Below are 13,801 nucleotides of genomic sequence, written 5' to 3' on the forward strand. Positions count from 1 at the left end.
GTGTGGGGCAATACCTATAAAACCACCCTAAAGACGATATGCACTATGCAGAAAAAGGCAATGAGAATAGTCTGCAATGTTGGCTATCATGTACATACAAATGATTTATTTTTAAAATTACAAACATTAAAATTTAAAGATATAGTGGATCTTAAGACCACTCAAATTATGTACAAAGCTAAAAACAAAGTACTCACTAATAATATTCAAAAATGGTTTAAGGAAAGAGATAGTAGATATAATTTAAAGGTCCCATGACATGCTACTTTTTGTAGGCTTTAATATAGTCCTTAGTGGTCCTTAGTACTGTATCTGAAATCTCTTTCCAAAAATTCAGCCTCGGTGCAGAATTATAGCCACTACAAGCCAGTCCCAGAATGAGCTTCCTTCAGACAGGCCGTTTCGGTGTCTGTAGCTTTAAATGATAATGAGGAGGAGAAAGGCGGCGCAAGGTGGAGGGTGGGTGTGGCCTTGACCATCTTGCGCAACGGTACCATGCATGTTTGTTTATTTTGGATATATTGCAATGGCACGAAGACACGCAGTCGTTCAAGCATTTCAGTTTGACCCAGAATCTGATCCAGATGGAGAAGCAACGGATGAAGAAGTTGCAACTCAGCGGCTCCAGTAGGACGTTTCCGAATGGTTAGTTTAAAATATTATGTCTGGATACGGTACTTTATTCGGATGGTTTACAGTTATCATCATGTAGCTAACGCGAACCTACTGTTGCCTTTTCATGAGAGATCTGTAACGTCTGTAATTTATCTTATTACAATTACATCAAGCTCTGCGATCTTGAAATGCGGATATGGCGCACGCCATATAACCAATAGGAAAACAGTTATCCAAATAACAAAGAAATGTACAACACTCGCGTTACAGTATGTGTAACTTGATGCTGTATACCTTTACATTAACTGCATAGCAGCATAGCTAATGTTACAGCCACATTCTACGTGTAAGAAGCTAGGTAACCATAAACAGTAAAGCAACACACTTATATATCATTTGTTGCCTTACTTGTCCGACGTTCAGCAAGCCCAGCTCTGTATTGACCATTCGATGTTCATTTGTACATCCAATTATTGAGCAATTATTATGCTTCGCTCGCTCAAAAGCCATGATATCTCTCGTGGACAAACTAAAATCGCGCGCGCGCGTTCCTACTTCCTAGCTCATTTTCTCATGGGCGAGAAATATTCTCTGGGCGGGCAAAGCAGAGAAAGGGGAGGTAACATTTCTCCTTATGACGTCATAAGGAGGAGATTCAAGATCAGCCCGGTTGAGCTTCCATTTTCTCAAAGGCAGAGAAAAATAGAAAAAGCTCGATTTACACCGATTCAAATTTTTAGAAACTTGGGGACCATATACAGGCTAGGGGAACTCATATTAATGTTAAAAAAACTCAGAAAGTGGAAATTTCATGTCATGGGACCTTTAAGAAGGAGAGGAAATCTCTCTCAATCAATGGCACGCACTACACTTAAAAGCATGTGCATATCTGTCAACGGGGTGAGGCTGTGGAATAATTTACCTGTAACAATTAAGGAAAGTAAACATATTGTGCAATTCAAAAGAAGGTTTAAAATGTCAATATTAGAAAAGTATATAAATTAAGGTGGACATGGGACAAATGTCTCATTTCCTCTTCAAGAGGTTGATTTGAATTACCATACAGTCTGTTTCTTGCCATTTTGTATATATTTAAATTATTGTTATTATATTTACTCTACAGGGTGCTGGAGGGTTCATGGGAGTTTGCCCAACCAATCCACATGTGCTTTGTGGATTTGGAGAAGGCATTCGACTGTGTCCCTCGCGGCATCTTGTGGAGGGTGCTCTGGGAGTATGGGGTTCGGGGCCCTTTGCTAAGGGCTACCCGGTCCCTGTACGACCGGAGCAGGAGCTTGGTTCGCATTGCCGGCAATAAGTCAGACTTGTTCCCGGTGCATGTTGGACTCCGGCAGGGCTGCCCTTTGTCGCCGGTTCTGTTCATAACTTTTATGGACAGAATTTCTAGGCGCAGCCAGGGGCCGGAGGGGGTCAGGTTTGGGGACCACACAATTTCATCTCTGCTCTTTGCGGATGATGTTGTCGTGTTGGCCCCATCAGACCAGGACCTTCAGCATGCACTGGGACGGTTTGCAGCCGAGTGTGAAGCGGCTGGGATGAGAATCAGCACCTCCAAATCCGAGGCCACACTGTTAGACTTTTCTGTAATTTCTACAGTTATTTACTTTAAATCCCCCAGTATTATACTGCTATTTCTCTTTACAGTAAATAACTGTGATTCCAATTGCATCATGGGAATTTTCTGTGACGTCTAACACCACATACAGAGACTTACTGTATTTTTTAAATTTGCTGTATACTACTGTATTTGACGTAACTGCCTCTCTGGCTGGCACCATTCCACCGTGCTTTTTATTTCCTAATTTTTGCCTTACACCACGTGTCTACAACGCTTTAATAGCCAGAGGCTGTCTATATTGGACACATTGAAGCGACCGGACCTTTAAATGCAAACCTGTTTATCCCTTGTAAGAACTAGTGCGAGCGCTTGGACTTGTATCGGACTACGTCTGAAATATAACGGCCGCGGCGCATCACTACACTGTCTGGGATTTGTCGTGTCGCGTCAGACAGACATCCAGTGTAGGTAATGGGGTCTGTCTTTTGTTGGATCGCGACGTTCGTGTCTGGCCCGGGGAAGAGACGGAATTCACTTCACCGAGAGAGAGATCAGCAAGCAAGGTAAAAAAAAACAAAAAAAAAACATTCTGTGTATGTTGACAGGATTGTGCCCAGTTTAACGTATGTTATAACGTTAACGTTAGCCTAACGTTACTCGTCGTCAACATGGCGGTAACGAACTTTACCATGGTAAACTGAGCTAACGTTTCATTTTACACACTTTGTTAGATTATTGAATTGTCGAGTTAAAATATGCCAACGAGCAACGCGTTTACATTAACAATAAATGTGAATAAACTAATGTGAAATTCTGTTTATCTTAATGTTGGCCTACTGATGAGAACCTTTATAGTTTTAGCATTAGTTTGCAAACTATACCATATTATAGTTTTTATTTTATTTATGGAATTTAATTTTAATTTTTGTGTTTAAAGGCAACTGCAACAAAGCGCCAATTCGCGCCAGTGACTTAGCAAGATTCCAGAGGTAGGCCAGCCCATTTGTGATATATTTTGAGATAAGTTTGCTGAAATGATTAGCATACACTATGTGAAAATTGCTTTTGAGCCACTGGTGCAGACTAGGTAGCTAACAATATCTTATAAAATCTCTATAAAATTGGCTAACTTTATATCAAATAAGTGACCTTTGCATTATGTCTAACTTTATTACACAGCAAATGAACCAATCAGAAGATGGACCATTGTCTTTGTTCAGTCTCACCAGATTAAATGTATCCAGGTAAGCACTGCAGTAAAACTCTCACTAAGACCAAATCTAGCATTCTAAACAACTTAAGTTTATATTTTTGCATTATTTTTATATTTTATTAGCCAGCGACTCTACCATTGCAGTTCCACCTGACTAGGAAGGTCCTAATATCAGCGCACAGGTGGGTTAACTACTGTAGGAAGGAGAACGATCATCACACAGTGATTTCTTGCATGTATCTTACTGTGTATTTGTCTCAAACAGGTACTCCTTCACTGCAGACAAGCTGAAATGGGCTAAAATCATCTATTTCAGTCGTTCAACTTCTTTCTATGCATCTCAGCATTTTTGGACAGAATTTAGGATTTGTAAGTATTAAAATTTAATCTGGCATAATTTAATTTAGTTCTTTTGTATGCTATTTATTGACAAAAGCTGTTTACAAATATATATTCTTAAGTTTTTGTGAAAATAATAATAAAAATTAACAAAAAAGGAGGTTAAAAATAATGTGACACTAATATTCTCTCTCTCTCTCTCTCTCTCTCTCTCTCTCTCTCTCTCTCTCTCTCTCTCATATAGTTTTGGAACCGGGATCTCCTCTGAAGGACTGAGTACATTTGTGTTTGTGGGCACGCATGCAGACCAGGGAACACTCTGATGTTGTCAATCAAGTTCTGAACAGGAACCAATCTTTGGAGAAGTTCATTTATTCACAAAGGTGGACAAAAACATTGTGTTGGCTTTTTAAAGATTATTTTGATGACTTTTACTCCTATGCTGTAGAAAAGATGGAGTAGACAGTCAGACATTGATAATAATAATAAATGTTTCTTGAGCATCAAAGAGACTTCTTTCAAAAACATTACGCCACTTAAATACTTCTTTTGGCCACCAGTGTACATGAATCCAACACATTTTTGGAAATAAGTGAAATTATTTTTAAGGTGGGGTTATGTATCTTGTATTGTGAAAAGAACTGTGTTTTGTCCTGTTTTGGACATTTCCTTTTTGAATGCTTAATGTATTTATATTCTGCAGTTTTATGAATGTAATGGTTGATATTTCATTATAATACTTGTATAAGCTAAACAACCAATGACTCTACATTCATTTAGTCAAATGCTAATGTTTTGTTTATGATTTTATGTATGTTTTCAAAAATGTTTGCAGTGAAGGACAGCACATAATGTGTTAATTTAACACGTTTACACATCTTTGTGCTAACCTCTCTGACATATTTACTTTGTTAAAATCATTAACACAATGAATGAGTTAAAATTAACACAAAAAATTTTGTCTCTAAACTTACCCATTAATGTGTAAAAATTTCACACATCATTTCCAGCATTGGCATGTTTATTTTGTGATATATATGAAATGTTTTAAATAAAAAAATTGTATTTTGTGATAACTTTGTCTAATTGGTTTGTATGAAAGTAGTACTTATGTAGGATAAAAATAAAATTAATCATATATCAAAATTATCAAATCTAATTTATATTTAGTACAAATAAAAATAATTACAGTAGTGTACTGATTAGCTTAGTTTTTACAGTAATGCACTGTACTGATTAGCTTCGTTTTTACAGTAATGCACTGTATTACACAAAACTGAAATACGGTTTGGTACTGTAACTCTTAATTACAGTAACTTACTGGCAACAGTGTTGCCAATAAGTTACTGTAAAAAACCCTTGAAAAGTCTAACAGTGCATGGTTCTCAGTCGGAAAAGGGTGATTTGCCCGCTTCAGGTTGGTGGAGAGTTCCTGCCTCAAGTGGAGGAGTTCAAGTATCTTGGGGTCTTGTTCACGAGTGAGGGAAGGATGGAACGGGAGATTGACAGACGGATCGGTGCAGCTTCTGCAGTAATGCGGTCGCTGTACCGGTCTGTCGTGGTGAAGAAAGAGCTGAGCCGTAAGGCGAAGCTCTCGATTTACCGGTCAATCTACGTTCCTACTCTCACCTATGGTCATGAGCTGTGGGTTATGACCGAAAGGACAAGATCCCGGATACAGGCGGCCGAAATGAGCATTCTCCGCAGGGTGGCTGGGCGATCCCTTAGAGATAGGGTGAGAAGCTCAGTCACTCGGGAGGAGCTCAGAGTAGAGCCGCTGCTCCTCCACATCGAGAGGGGCCAGCTGAGGTGGCTCGGGCATCTTTTCCGGATGCCTCCTGGACGCCTTCCCGGGAAGGTGTTCCGGGCATGTCCCACCGGGAGGAGACCACGGGGAAGACCTAGGACACGCTGGAGGGACTATGTCTCCCGGCTGGCCTGGGAACGCCTCGGGGTCCCCCCGGAAGAGCTGGAGGAAGTGTCTAGGGAGAGGGAAGTCTGGGCATCCCTGCTTAGACTGCTGCCCCCGCGACCCGGCCCCGGATAAGCGGAAGAAGATGGATGGATGGATGGATGGATGGATTTTTATATTATATTGTGTGATTTATTTTCAGATAAATGTACTGCAAATGATTAAGTTTTTTCTCAATAAGGATAAATTATGATATCGTGCAAGAGTAAATAGTAGCCGTTTCAAAGCTAGATGTGTAAAAGGGGAAGGCAAAAATAAGTTAGCTTCTTCCTTCTCCTTTTTTTCTTCTTTTTTTTTCTTTCATTTGAACATGCTGAGACTTTTAATTTGATTATTTTCTGTTAAAATATGTTTTGTTACTAATGATCATGTTCTGAAAAAGAAAAAAAAAGAAAAAGAAGAATAAAAAAAAATTATTCATTCATTCATTCAGTGTTGATTCTTGTTTTAAAGTTATGGTTTTTTCGTCCAATTGCAGAATTACGCTTCCTGTTCTACATTCACTCAGCGCACAGCCTCACCCAGGAAGATTAATGACATCCAGACATTTGAGAATGTAGAGAAATCTGTATCCAACCTGAAGAAACAACTGGACAAACTCTGTGAAGAACACATGGGCAGAATATCAGAGACAGGTGAGATAACAATGTCAAGAACTATTCTGCTTTTTAAAAGTACTAAATTTGTACGCAACTTTTCATCTCTATCAAATCTATCGAGTGCCTGATACAATGTACTACAGTAAGCAACCAAAAGCCGCTAAATTCACCACAACATTAGAGTCAGAGACTATATATAATGTCCTGTTATAAAGATATAAATGAGAGAAAACACATCGCTGTGGGAATGTTGACTGAAAACTGTTCCTCAAATGTTGTATAACATTGTCATCTGACTGATGCAGTGAATTCCCACATAATGTAAGTGAATATTGTATATCTGTCTTCATAGTTGCTGATGTCCAAATATTTAAAAACAGGATCCAGAGCAGTAAGTACACTTTTTCTATTGGAAAAAAAAAACACAATTTTTTTTTTATATAACATCATTCAATACTAAAGGCCATAGGTTGTTCTTGTTTCAACAGCTAATAAATATCAAGGAGTTCAAATATGCTCACATTATACTTAGAAAATAACTGTAATGTTTGAGTTCATTACTCACTGATACATGTATATTTTATTTTTATTTTTTTAGATCAAGATTGCCCTGTGGTGCTGACGGATTTTGAGTCGTAAGTGTCATAAGTTTTATCATACTTGCTTGACAGCCAGCAGCCATGTCACCCTGTAGCCCAAGACCAGTTGCCCACTGAAGCTAAGCAGGGCTGAGCCTGGTTAGTACCTGGATGGGAGACCTCCTGAGAAAACCAGGTTGCTGCTGGAAGAGGTGTTAGTGAGGCCAGCAGGGGGCGCTCACCCTGTGGTCTGTGTGGGTCCTAACGCCCCAGTATAGTGATGGGACACTATACTGTCAAAGAGCACCGTCCTTCGGATGAGACGTAAAACCGAGGTCCTGACTCTCTGTGGTCATTAAAAATCCCAGGATGTCTTTCGAAAGAGTAGGGGTGTAACCCCGGCATCCTGGCCAAATTTGCCCAGTGGCCTCTGTCCATCATGGCCTCCTAATCATTCCCATATACTAATTGGCTTCATCACGGTCTCCTCTCCACCAGTAAGCTGGTGTGTGGTGGGCGTTCTGGCGCAATATGGCTGCCGTCGCATCATCCAAGTGGATGCTGCACATTGGTGGTGGTTGAGGAGATCCCCCCTTCTATGTAAAGCGCTTTGAGTGCCGAGAAAAGCGCTATATAAATGTAATGAATAATTAATTAATTATTATTATTATTATTATTTTTAAACTGATAGCAGTGGGTGAGGTATTTATTAATCATAGATATTTCCTGTCATCATGTATTATCACTTAGATCTCGTCTAAGTTTACTCTAACACACAGCCTTAATTGTTTTCTTGCTTTAATAAAACAGCAATATGATAAAATACACAAATGTTAAATTAATAATAATATTTTAATAATAACAGTAATCAATTCTTCCAAGTAATTTATTTCATTGGCATAATTGCATGCTGGAAATTAGTGCTTTCATATAATATTAAATTGTTAACCCTTGAACGTGACCCTTGAATGAAATGTTAACCCTTGAACATGTGACGCCTGTTTGTCAGCTTTAATGTTTTTTAATTAGTTATCACATCGGTGCATATTTTCTGTAGTTGATTTAGCAACTACTCTTTTCAATGTAAAAACTGATTTCTAAAAAAATATGACCTTGTATTAATATGACCTTGATTGCAGTGTTGAGGATACGGAATTGGAACCAGAATTGGAATCGGAATCGGATATGGAATGATAGACTGCATCTACCAAAGGACCTTGTTACTGAATGGGTATTGTTATATTAACATAATACTTAAATGGCTATAAAACTATTGCTCAGTTACTCAGTAAATCTTTCTGTGATAATTATGAAAAACATATGAACAAAACAATAGATTTTTTGGAATGGCTCATTGACTAATTAACCTGTTATGTTTGGAGGTGCCATTCAAAATATTGTCAAATTCCAGCACTAGGTGGTGCTATAACAGTAATGTTCTCATAGTTCTGCAATTATGATGATGGAAGTTTAAATTCAGCCTGTTTTTTCTATTCATGTGTTAACACAAACTTATTTGTCCAGAGATCATCTGTACAAATCAACAATAAATTAAATGCTCAACTTTCAACTGTTAGGCTATTTCAATAGTAAGATATGATGATATAATTATATTTAAGTTGAGAATAAAACACTAAATGTATAATTTAAATATATTTGTTTTAGTGTCTTCAAATTTTGTAAAAATTGTATAAAGGAATGTATATATGGTTGAAATATATAGATTGTTGCTCTCTAGTCTAGACACATAATTTTCATTTTTGCCTTTGGAAAATTAAAAATATCTTAGTAACAATCGGACTGTTTAGCTGTTTTTTTTCTTGCATATATGAATTAACTTCACTTTGGTAAAACACGGTCAATAATTCCACTCAAACATTAAAAACCCATAAAAATGCAGTAACTAACCTGACCCATCAAGAGCAGCAGGGCAACACTCTCTGAGGACACGCTAGTGTGATCACAAAATCAGTGTTTGAAAGCTTGTAAAAGATATGCTATCATCATTTATAGTAAATTCTAACGTTCTCATGTCATTCCATCCAAACTTGTATGACTTGCGTTCTTCTGTGGATCTCAAGAGCTGATATTCTGAAGAATGCTGGACTTCATTGACTTCGACAGAAAAAAAAACAGACCTTGTACACACACACACACACAAAAAGTTTCAACTTGGATGTTTAAGTCATTTAAACTTAAATTACATTAAACTAACTTAAAAAAAACATTTAATCTTGTATGACTTATTACAAAAGTAAAAAATTGCTTGACTTATTTTAATGTTAAAGCATTGTAAAAACATGTCAAATTAAAAAAAATATATATCTTTTTTGTTCCACAGAAGTATAAATGCATACAATATGCGGGAAATCATTTAATTCAACCAAAAATGGGTCAATTATAGCTTTAATAATGTGATGGCATGTAATACTTTGACATTTCTGTCTTTCAGTTTCTTTTGAATTAACATCCTTTTTTTTTCGTCTGAAAGATCTTGAATGTCAGTCAGCTAAATGTGCATCACAATTCTTTGTTCAATTCAAAACATGTTCTTTGTGATAATGAAGGTGTTTGATATTGTTTTTAATAAAAAAATAAATAATAATCATTTCAGAAAAACAAACAAACAACATTTATTTGGCCTAATCGTACAACATCTTATTAACACTTGGAAATGTTAGCAAAATAAAGAGTCAGAAAATGTATGTACAGAGACTTAACAGAACAAAAAAATATATTTGATAAAAGCAGTGGTTTAATTCCCCTTTGTCCTAAACTTTGAAATGTGTAGCTAGATCTGATTAAAACTGTAAAACATCATTAAAAACAGACTAAGACTAAAACCTATATTCACTCGCCCAGATCTTCTGACACCCTACAGTCTTCAGGACTAAAAATTGGAATGTAGAGCTATTCAAACACTTTTTTAAAAAGATGTAAAATAAAATAAAAATAAAAAGTTTTACATTGTCCTTTAACCAACTCCCAAGAGGACAATTTGTCATTTCACTCATCAGCCCTGAAAAATCAAGGATCGGATGAAGTTTAAAAGAGAAAAATGACTGAAAAGTTTGTGAACAGGGAGCCACGCTCTTCCATCCGTTGCTTTTCCTCTGAGGCGGTAAATCCATCAGTCATCAATCCATACACAGAGCATTACAGGCCCCATTCCCAACAACGCTCTTGACGTGCGGGACCATGGACTGACTCGGGTCAAGAACACACCACTCAATAGTGACCGTTATCAGCAAAGGTGGTAAAAGAACTTGGATTCTCTGTAGTATTGCTGTAACTGTAAGATTGTGGCTCAAGTCTCATATATTTATATATATTTATATATTTCAATCTCAAAAAGGAAAAAAAAGGATAAAGATAAACAGTCTAGGTTGCCACAGAGAAGTGAGGTCACTCTTCAGCAGGGGAGGGGCTATCGTCAGATTTTAGGCTTGTTCGACTTGAACCGGCGCTGCACAGACCGATCGGTGAATGACATCAAAGTACCGCGCGATCGAATAGAAAGTAGACGGCTCCTTATGCTTTTGAATTGCTCTCGCGGTACTTTGATGTCATAAACCGATCGGTCTGTGCAGCGCCGGTTCAAGTCGAACAAGCCTATTGTAGTCTCCTCTGTGGGCGCGGCTTCTGTTTCCTGGGCGGGCTCTTCTGCTTTAGGCTGCTCTTCTGCTTTAGGCTCCTCCTCTGCTTTAGTCTCCGCCTCTGGCTTTGGCTCCGCCTATATAAAATATAGATTGAAATAGTGATTCTCCTAATGTTGTACAAGGCAAATCTACAGGACCGGGCAGTTCAGTCTGTGAAGTTTAACTGATCACAACTCCAAGGTTCCTAGCTGTCCTGGAAGGAGTTATGGTTGACAAACCTGGCTGAATGGAGAAGTTGATGAAGTGTTGGGTTGGTCGATACCACAAGTAGTTCTGTCTTCGCAAGGTTGAGTTGAATGTAGTGGTCCTTCATCCAGCAAGAAATGTCTGTCAGGCAGGCCGAGGTGCGAGCAGCTACCGTTGGATCATCTGGCTGGAATGAGGGGTAGAGATGTGTGTCATCAGCATAGCTGTGATAGGAAAAAACATGTTTCTGAATGACAGATGACAGTGAGGACTGACATGTAGCTGGAGAAGAGAAGTGGTCCAAGCACTGAGCCCTGAGGCACCCCAGTAGCTAGATGTTGCGACATAGACACCTCACCCCTCCACGACACCACAAAGACTTGAACCATTGGAGTGTGGTACCTGGGATGCCCTTCGCCTTGAGGGTTGACAGGAGGATCTGGTGGTTAACTGTGTCAAAAGCTGCAGACAGATCCAGCAAGATGAGTACTGGGGATTTGGAAGCTGCACTTGCCAGTCACTAGGAACATATTACAACCTTTGGAACATAAAAAAAAAACTTTTGGTGAATTACAGTAATAAAAAATAAAAAGTTTACTTTACTACAGATGAAATTGTGCCAATTCCTCCATTAATGTACAGTAAACAATTATAATTTTTTTAGAAAATTATTGTAATTCACCGAAAGTTTTCTTCTTTTTTTCTTTTTCTTTTTTTTCTTCATGTTCCAAAAGTTGAAGTATGTTCCTAGTGACCAGACTGACTTAATACAGGTGAAATTGTGCCGATACCTCCATTAATGTAAGTTAGTCTGGTCACTAGGAATGTACTACAACCTTTGGAACATGGAGGGGGAAAAAACCTTTTGTTGAATTACAGTAGTTTATAAAAAAAAAAAACTGTTTACGTACAACACATAGCCTACATTAAGGCAGGTATTGGCACAATTTCACCTGTAGTAAGTCAGTCTGGTCACTAGGAATGAACTACAACCTTTGCAACATGAAGAAATCATGAGATCATCTGTACAAATCAACAAAAAATGAAATGCTCAAATTTAAACTGTTAGGCTATTTCAATAGTAAGATAATAATGATATTATAATTATTATAACTGTCATGTGTCATAATTGCCAGCAGCCATATCACCCTGTAGCCCAAGACGTTGCCCACTGAAGCTAAGCAGGGCTGAGCCTGGTTAGTACCTGGATGGGAGACCTCCTGAGAAAACCAGGTTGCTGCTGGAAGAGGTGTTAGTGAGGTCAGCAGGGGGTGCTCACCCTGTGGTCTGTGTGGGTCCTAATGCCCCAGTATAGTGACGGGGACACTATACTGCCAAAAGAGCACCGTCCTTCGGATGAGACGTTAAACCGAGGTCCTGACTCTCTGTGGTCATTAAAAATCCCAGGATGTCCTTCGAAAAAGAGTAGGGGTGTAACCCCGGCATCCTGGCCAAATTTGCCCCTTGGCCTCTGTCCATCATGGCCTCCTAATCATCCCCATATACTGATTGGCTTCATCACTGTCTCCTCTCCACCAGTAAGCTGGTGTGTGGTGGGCGTTCTGGCGCAATATGGCTGCCGTCGCATCATCCAAGTGGATGCTGCACATTGGTGGTGGTTGAGGAGATCCCCCCATCTATGTAAAGCGCTTTGAGGTCTCAGAAAAAGCGCTATATAAATGTAACAAATTATTATTATTATTATTATAATTATATTTTAAGTTGAGTATAACACAAATATAATTATAAGATAATATAAATATATTATGTTTGTTTTTGTGTCTTTAATTTTGTAAAAGTTATTAAAAAGGAATGTATAGATTTAAAAAAAAATTTTTTTTTTACTTTAACTCAGGAACTATATGGTTGTAATATAGATTGTTGTTCTCAAGTCACATAATTTCCATTTTTGCCTTTGGAAAATTAAAAATATCTCAGTAACAATCGGACAGTTTAGCTGTTTGTTTTTTTTCCTGTTTTTTTCTTGCATATTTTAATGAACTTTACTTGGGTAAATCATTCAATAATTCCACTGAAATGTTAAAAACTCATAAAAATGCAGTATTTAGTTGTTTATTTTTTGGCGGAAGCCAAAAAGTGAAGTGGGCGGAGTTTCCTTTGCAGCGCTACAGCAGTTCGCCGCGAATCTTTCACGAAAACTACACGAGTAGCAGGTAACGTGAAGCTAATAGCCTACGGAAAAGTTACATTTATCCTTCCATGCTACTGTAAAAGTTGCGGCAGCATGCGAGTTATGCTTAACTACAATAAAAAGTATAACTCGATTTCAGCCGCATTCTGAGTCTGACAATGTAATTCGTTTTTATCCAAGGCCATATAGCAAGTGTTATTAGCTTGGGGAAATGCATCTAGTGAAATGAAATCTTAAGTCCATGTCCAACTCAAAATTGTAAGGAATTTATATCTTTGATTTCATAGTAACACTTTACAATAAGGTTCATTTGCTACTGTTATCCAGCAGCCATGTCACCCTGTAGCCCAAGACTGGTTGCCCACTGAAGCTAAGCAGGGCTGAGCCTGGTTAGTACCTGGATGGGAGACCTCCTGAGAAAACCAGGTTGCTGCTGGAAGAGGTGTTAGTGAGGCCAGCAGGGGGTGCTCACCCTGTGGTCTGTGTGGGTCCTAATGCCCCAGTATAGTGATGGGGACACTATACTGTTAAAGAGCACCGTCCTTCGGATGAGACGTTAAACCGAGGCCCTGACTCTCTGTGGTCATTAAAAATCCCAGGATGTCTTTCGAAAGAGTAGGGGTGTAATCCCGGCATCCTGGCCAAATTTGCCCAGTGGCCTCTGTCCATCATGGCCTCCTAATCATCCCCATACTGATTGGCTTCATCACCGTCTCCTCTCCACCAGTAAGCTGGTGTGTGGTGGGCGTTCTGGCGCAATATGGCTGCCATCGCATCATCCAGGTGGATGCTGCACATTGGTGGTGGTTGAGGAGATTCCCCCTTCTATGTAAAGCGCTTTGAGTGCTGAGAAAAGCGCTATATAAATGTAATGAATTATTATTATTATTATTATTATTTGTTTATTAT

The 13,801-nt window shown here is 38.5% G+C and overlaps 1 protein-coding gene and 1 long non-coding RNA gene across 3 annotated transcripts in view; both read left to right on the forward strand.

Annotated features, from left to right (window-relative positions):
- The window catches only part of LOC309486202 (tripartite motif-containing protein 29-like), a 34,992-nt gene that overhangs the window by 5,498 nt on the left and 15,693 nt on the right, over positions 1-13,801 (forward strand). For both annotated transcript variants that reach the window (XM_082153453.1, XM_082153454.1), the window contains 4 exons: positions 6,197-6,353; positions 6,670-6,708; positions 6,916-6,952; positions 8,035-8,128. In XM_082153453.1, the coding sequence (XP_082009579.1) occupies positions 6,197-6,353; positions 6,670-6,708; positions 6,916-6,952; positions 8,035-8,089 (288 nt within the window). In that variant the 3' untranslated portion in view covers positions 8,090-8,128. The remainder of the gene's footprint in view (positions 1-6,196; positions 6,354-6,669; positions 6,709-6,915; positions 6,953-8,034; positions 8,129-13,801) is intronic.
- On the forward strand, positions 3,260-5,027 carry LOC309486671. Its single transcript, XR_014201638.1, has 4 exons — positions 3,260-3,438; positions 3,531-3,589; positions 3,673-3,776; positions 3,991-5,027. It is a non-coding gene; the product is annotated as an uncharacterized lncRNA (long non-coding RNA).

The sequence above is a fragment of the Leuciscus leuciscus genome (genome assembly GCF_965113295.1).
Source record: "Leuciscus leuciscus genome assembly, chromosome: 22".
NCBI classification, from domain to species: domain Eukaryota; kingdom Metazoa; phylum Chordata; class Actinopteri; order Cypriniformes; family Leuciscidae; genus Leuciscus; species Leuciscus leuciscus.